The sequence below is a fragment of the Abramis brama genome (genome assembly GCF_963993115.1).
Source record: "Abramis brama genome assembly, chromosome: 6".
In the NCBI taxonomy this organism is placed as follows: domain Eukaryota; kingdom Metazoa; phylum Chordata; class Actinopteri; order Cypriniformes; family Leuciscidae; genus Abramis; species Abramis brama.
In genome coordinates, this window is record NC_139968.1 from 24,694,632 (window position 1) to 24,701,379 (window position 6,748).

At 34.2% G+C, this 6,748-nt stretch overlaps 1 protein-coding gene across 2 annotated transcripts; it reads left to right on the forward strand.

The window, feature by feature from the left end:
• Positions 1-2,071: 2,071 nt before the first annotated feature.
• s100b (S100 calcium binding protein, beta (neural)) lies at positions 2,072-4,313 on the forward strand. Of its 2 annotated transcripts, none has more exons than XM_084115959.1 (3): positions 2,072-2,176; positions 2,438-2,605; positions 3,262-4,313. In XM_084115959.1, exons 2-3 carry the CDS (start codon positions 2,468-2,470, stop codon positions 3,409-3,411), a joined length of 288 nt encoding a protein of 95 aa, XP_083972085.1. In that variant the 5' UTR covers positions 2,072-2,176; positions 2,438-2,467; the 3' UTR covers positions 3,412-4,313. The 2 variants fall into 2 exon arrangements, with proteins under 2 accessions (XP_083972085.1, XP_083972086.1); XM_084115960.1 differs by having other exon boundaries at positions 2,146-2,185.
• The last annotated feature ends 2,435 nt before the right edge of the window (positions 4,314-6,748 follow it).

A 6,748-nucleotide genomic window follows, 5' to 3' on the forward strand; every position in this document is an offset into this window, starting at 1 on the left:
AATAAAATGGTCTCATTATTTTATTATTATTTTTATTTAATACATTTAATTTAATCTAATTATTTAAGTTAATGTTCAACTGTTCATGGAAATTCAGTGCCCAAAATGAAAAAAAATGGAAAAACAATTTATAAACCTGACCCACACATCTCAGACTGGATCACGATCACTGATTCATCACTGCAAAACAATTCAGCAGCCATAATTGAACAGTCATCTGAGGCAGTCCACTCCCAGATTGCAATGTGATGAACAAATCAACACACGAGTATAGAGAGGGAGAGAGATGGATTATTGATTTGTTCATGGGGCGTTATATCCATCTGACCCCAGAGAAAGGCCGTCAGGACAGCAAGCCCCACACAAGATGCAGTGTTTGCTGTCAACAACAGTTTGCTTGTGCTGCCTATATGAAGCCACAAAGACACATTTATTATGGCAGAATAAAGGCTGTCCGGCAATCGCCAACCGTCCGGCCCGCTGGGCAAACGCCAGGGAGGAGTGGGACGGGAGATTGAAGGATCGTAGTGCCCCGTGACTGCATTCCCATGCACCTCTTCATTTTAATATGGACTATGACTTCATGATTTCAGATTTCACTGTTTATATATGCCTAAAACAATAGTAGTAATTAGTGCAACTAAATACATTATAATATGTATGTAGTTAAAAGTATTCATAGTTAAAACACAAGGCATAAACATTCAAAAATGTATTATATTATTATTCATAAACATCTTTTCATTTTTCTAATATTGTAACGCATGCTAAAATAGGCATTCGATAATTGTTATTTATATTCATATATTGTTAAAAGGGTAAATATTGATACTTGTGAAATTATATTGCTTTGATGTTTATATATATTTTATATATATATATATATATATATATATATATATTTAAAACAGGCAGATTACAAGTTTCCATTTTCTGTTGTCATGCTAAAAAGGCTCTCGGTAAATACAATTATTATTATTATGCAAACTGCCTGTAAATAATAATAATAGCAACACTAAACACATTTAAAAAGCAATTACATTGGTTGTTATTATTATTGTTATTCAATTTATGTTATTTCAATATATATTTATATATATAGTTGAGTTCATATGAAAATAAACAAGCAACCTTGTCAAAAGAAACTCAATAAAACAACAACAATAATAATAACACTTATTATTTGTATTATTCTTATGATTATTGTTATTAATTTTATTATTCAAACACTGAATTAATTGAATATAAAATACATACAATATATAATAATATATTAACATAAAAAAATTATTCATTTATTTATGTTAATATATAATAATAAATAAATAAAAGAAGTTATTATTATTATTATTCAGTCAATATCCTGCCTACAGTAACAAACATAAAATGATTCTGTAAAAAAAACGTATTGAAATGTAGTGTACATTATGTCATTCAGTGCATTGAATGTGTATGTGTGTGTGAGTATGTTTGTCTCGGTGTCAAAACTGTTTAATAGTCCGCTGGTGTTTAGGACACACGTCTGGCCAATTCTATAACAGAAAAGGATCGGCTGATTAACATGCCACACCACTCACTTCCTCTCAAACACACTATTGTCGTCCACCCAGATGCCTGACAACAAAACACTTGTGTGTGCTTATGGGCAACAGAACTTCCCAGAAAGATCAAAAGGAGAGCAAAAAAGAGGGAAAAAAAGTTGTGAACGTATCCTCACGGCCTAGAGTGAGACGACGAGACGACCAATGTATAGAAAAGAAGACTGTTTGATTTCCGTGGAAAAGACTGACAGGACAAAAGCTGGATGTTTCCAAAGAAACATCTAAAACATGCAGACAATCAAACGTATTTAATACGTTTACGAGACGATATTTCATGTAAAGAAAGTTTTGCATGATAAGGCATTATTTCATGGAACAGATTTTTGCACTCACTTCTTTACTATAAATTTGGCCAGACAAGTGTTATACTTTGTGTGTGCGTTGATCTTCAACTCTTTGTATCTCACTCTGAATATGTGTGTAGTGGAGTGAGAACAAGGTCAGAAGCTCATTGGTCAGTTCTGGTGATTGACAGGTCAGAATCTCAAAGCTACAGGCCCCTCTGTTACAGACCTATAAATAGACTCCCATCTCACTCAGCTCCGAATCGCTTCATTCTGACAAACTCTCTGCTGGTAAGTCTAGTAAGTTTTTATATCATTATAATGTTTTACAGCTTATTTCGCTCCAAGCGTTCTGTACTGCAAAACTAACTACATACTGTAATGACTAGAAATGTGTTTGCACAAGTGAAAAACAGAAAGAAAGTTAATGGTCCATAAAATTGCTACAACACTTAAACGTTTACAGTCGTTCGAGGGGAAAAGTTAAACAGCTTGAAATTGGTTTCAAACATTTTCAAACACTTTTTTTTGTGCTTTTTGTAATTATTCCAGAAAACGTCGAAAACACTACAGTACATTAAGATGTCCGACTTAGAGACCTGCCTGGGAACCATCATTGACACCTTCCACAAGTACTCGTCGAAAGAAGGCGACAAGTACAAATTAAAAAAGAGCGAACTCAAGGATCTGCTCACGCATGAATTCCCGACTCTTACTGAGGTAATTAAAAAAATAATAATTTTTACCCTATATTTTGTCTTGAAAATTTAAGAATATTTCATTTAGAAATCAAGGATTTCTGTCAAAATTGAGTTTTTGTGTAAAAAATTTACGATTAAAATGTAGTGTTGTCAAATCGATTAATCTCATCTAAGTAAAAGTACACACACACACACACACATATACATACATATATATATATATATATATATATATATATATAAATCGATTTAATAACATATTAGTGCTGTCAAATCGATTAATCACGATTAATCGCATTTAACAAAAAAGTTTGTTTATATATATGTGTGTGTGTGTGTGTGTGTATGTATATATACAGTATATTTGTGTATATGTGTGTATATATATATATACACACTTATATAAATAATATTTTATGTTAGATGCAATTAAATCGCGATTAATCGATTTGACAACACTAATATATATATATGCACACATACGCACACTCACTCACTCACACACACACACACACACACACACACACACACACACACACACACTTATATATTTACAAACTTTTTAAATTATGTTAAATTTGATTAATCGATTTGACAACCCTAGATTACATATTTTAATGCTAAGCAAATTAGCTATTTTCGTATTTCTTACGTTTTTCTCTTTATCTCCCTCAGCAAGTGAAAGATCAAGCAACAATGGACAGTCTGATGGAAAGCTTGGACACCGACGGCGACTCTGAGTGTGATTTTCAGGAGTTCATGACCTTCATCACCATGGTTACCATTTGTTGCCATGAGTTTTTCGAACACCACGAAGACGAATGAGTCGGATGTAAAAAAAAAAAACAAGTTCAATTTTCTGTAGTTTAATGAGTCACAATACATTCCTTCTCTTAAATTTTGCTTTGTTCTTTATCACAGCGTATTAGGATTGTTGTTTTGTTTGGACAGAATTGTACACGCTGCTTGTATGACAATTTGCTTGGCTTATTTTGCTAGAATCAAAACCAGTTTATAATTTATTACAAAGCATGTTTCTATTATTTTGCCTAGACATTTTCTTTCCAAGACATGCCCATCATAAATCTCATCGAGTGAAATGCGGACCAGGTGTTGCGCTCTTGTCATTTCAATTCCAGACTGATTATAAAATGTTTTATTCTGATTAGCTTCAGACTATTAGGCTGATTTACAATGGATTGTTCTGGGGTTTTAGACAAATCACACTGTGCTTTAAAAAGACCCACAAAAGCAAATTATTCTTTTGAAAAAACCTATTGAGCATATGGTATGATGTTTATGACCATCCAACATATGTTGTTTGAGGCATCAAAGCTAGTGTTTTTCATGTCTTAATTGCCTGAAACTTTACTATCAGATTTTTTTTTTTTTTTATAGTACATGAATTGTGTTTCCAATTGTAACCTAAGCTAAAAGTTAATGTGTCAAAACATCAGGCCTCACTCATTAAACATAAGCGATTTTCTGTGTAAATCATAGAAAAATCTATTTACGCCAATGATTGTGTTGAACTGAATGCAACAGTTTACATAAGAATAATTTACTCAAATTTGTTTTGATCGTACTTAATGAATGAATGAATGTTTCTTTACAAAGTGAAAAAAGTCTTTCTTTATAAATAGAAGGTAAATCAGTTTCAGAGGCCAAACTGTTAGAATTATGGAATGAAAACTAGCTAAATAAAATTGTGAACAGATGAAATTCAAGTAACGTGTGAGCAATTTTATTATCTATCTATCTATCTATCTATCTATCTATCTATCTATCTATCTATCTATCTATCTATCCATCCATCCATCCATCCATCCATCCATCCATCCATCCATCCATCCATCCATCCATCCATCCATCCATCCATCCATCCATCCATCCATCCATCCATCTGTTTTAAAATCTATAGCATTAGTTTTAAAATAAAGATGTTCAATAAAATTCAATTTTATCCCATCATTAACTCAGCATCAAGTTTTCTTTATCCATGAATCTTATCATGTTATTTATAGCAGGATACATGGTAATTGTTCTCCAATGTCTTTGTATAGCTCAAAACAGAAAGAATAATTCTACTATTTATTTAAAATGTAATTTAAATGCAATTTGAGAAGAGGAACTGGCACTCACTGGGCTTTATAAACCAAGAAACTCATTTGGAATTACCTTCTCTTTTAGAAAAAAATATGTACGTGCGCTTCCTTAGCTAGAGGACGCTTTTAAACAACTGCTTGGCATTGTCCCTGGTGACTTCCATTGATTTAGATGTCCCGCAGGTGTCCTCATTACCCAGCACAAACGGTCAATAAGGAGGCCTTCACATCCGGGTGCTAATTAACAGATCAATGGTCACGCTGCAAGACCCTGAAAGATGTAAATATTATATGCACACACAATCTGATAAAGAATACCTTATGTAAGCAGCTTGAAAATCAGCCAGATATTTATATGCAATTTACGAATCCAAACAGACAAATACAAGTTTGTTTGAAGGACTTTTAAGTATCGACCAATCACAGACTGCCGTACTGGATACTTCCGATAAGTGGCAGTGTTGTGCCGTGCCAGCACACGTTCTCTGATCTGAGAAAATGAGAGATGTGTTGAGGTGGAGAGTGAACGCAATATGATAAAGTCACTGGATTTATTTGACAATGCAATAAAGCATAAATAAATAAATAAATAAATAAATAAAGCATGATAAAAATAAGTGTCCACAGTATTTCTGGAGTGAAGGATGAGTGCCTCGGGGTGATTGCTTTGGCTGAGTTGAGCAAATGAGGCGCTCTCTCTCTCTCTCTCTCTCTCTCTCTGTGTGTGTGTGTGTGTGTGTGTGTGTGTTTTTGTTTGTTTACCCAGCTGTGTGGTCTGACTAGCATCTTTTAGCATCCCACAGTAGGTAATGTCCCATGAGGTCATTGGACTGGACTTTAGGGTGGAATTTGGGAACTCGGCTTGCTGCCAAGACAGAGTTCTGTGGTGGTGTTCAGTCTGCTACTTCTGGAACATATTCAAATATGGCATGATCACATTTGCATACTGGGCCGATTACGATCATATTAAAAGGGATTTTAATATTAAAATCCCGATTTTACATTGATACTTTTGACGACACAGTCACACCTATCTGTCTATCTATCTGCCTATCTAGCTATTTATACATTTGTTAACGTATACATTATCTATCCATCCATCCATCCATCCATCCACTGTAACTTGTCATCACACTTAGTTTTGACAGCAATGTTAAAAATCAAAAAATCTAAAATGTGTAATTATTAATAACATTTGTATAAATTACACACAGCACACACACACGTACGTTTTGGAAATTATATCATCATGAGCTCTGAGCAATGATTAACATACATTAATTTCCCTCCCATCCAGATTTTTCATTTTCTTTCCATCATTAGGGATTCAAGGCAGCTTTGAGAACACTTGAAAGAGAAAGAAGGGAATGCAGAGAGAGAGAGAGAGAGAGAGAGAGAGAGAGAGAGAGAGAGAGATGGGATTGAGTGACTTTAGTCTTGTTATATAGGCTGTTTATGCTTGTGTCTTGAGCGAGAGATGCAGACAGAATGCGTTTTAATGACATCCACCATCATGGATAAACACTTCTTTGATTATATAGAAGCCTCAAGATGCAGCACAACTGCAAGTACCTCTCCGTGAGTGCCAGCCAGTCACTGATTGATTGTTTATGTCTACGTGTGTGTGCATACCTTCTGCAACAGAGAGAGCAAAACATTGCTGATTTGATATACATTATCATTTGGCAATGCTAACTATCCCTTTTAAAGGACAAATCCAGTGAAAAATGAACCTGGGGTAATTAACACATGGTTACCGAGTCGATCGTTCCCTGCGATGCGTTTTCATGAAAATCGAATGTATAGAGTTTTATCTTTAAAAACAGATTAGCTCATAACACTAGTATATGGGGCACAGAGTAAGTAAAAATAAATCGCTAGTTAATACCACTAACAAGGCTCAAAATAGCCTCACACTAACACGGTAGCATAATGAGGGTCCCTACATGCAAACCGAAGCATTGAGAACTTTGTAAGTGTACAGACAGTTTAATAAGTAGATACTTTATAAAGACAGTACATTACGCGTTTACAGGCAGGCGTCATCTTGGAAAACA

What these genes read in the sequence shown, in the direction of transcription:
- s100b (XM_084115959.1), top strand. Translation starts at nt 2,468, where the DNA reads ATGTCCGACTTAGAGACCTGCCTGGGAACCATCATTGACACCTTCCAC. An exon ending in AATTCCCGACTCTTACTGAG is followed by an intron (nt 2,606 to 3,261) that starts GTAATTAAAAAA and finishes TATCTCCCTCAG; the next exon opens with CAAGTGAAAGATCAAGCAAC.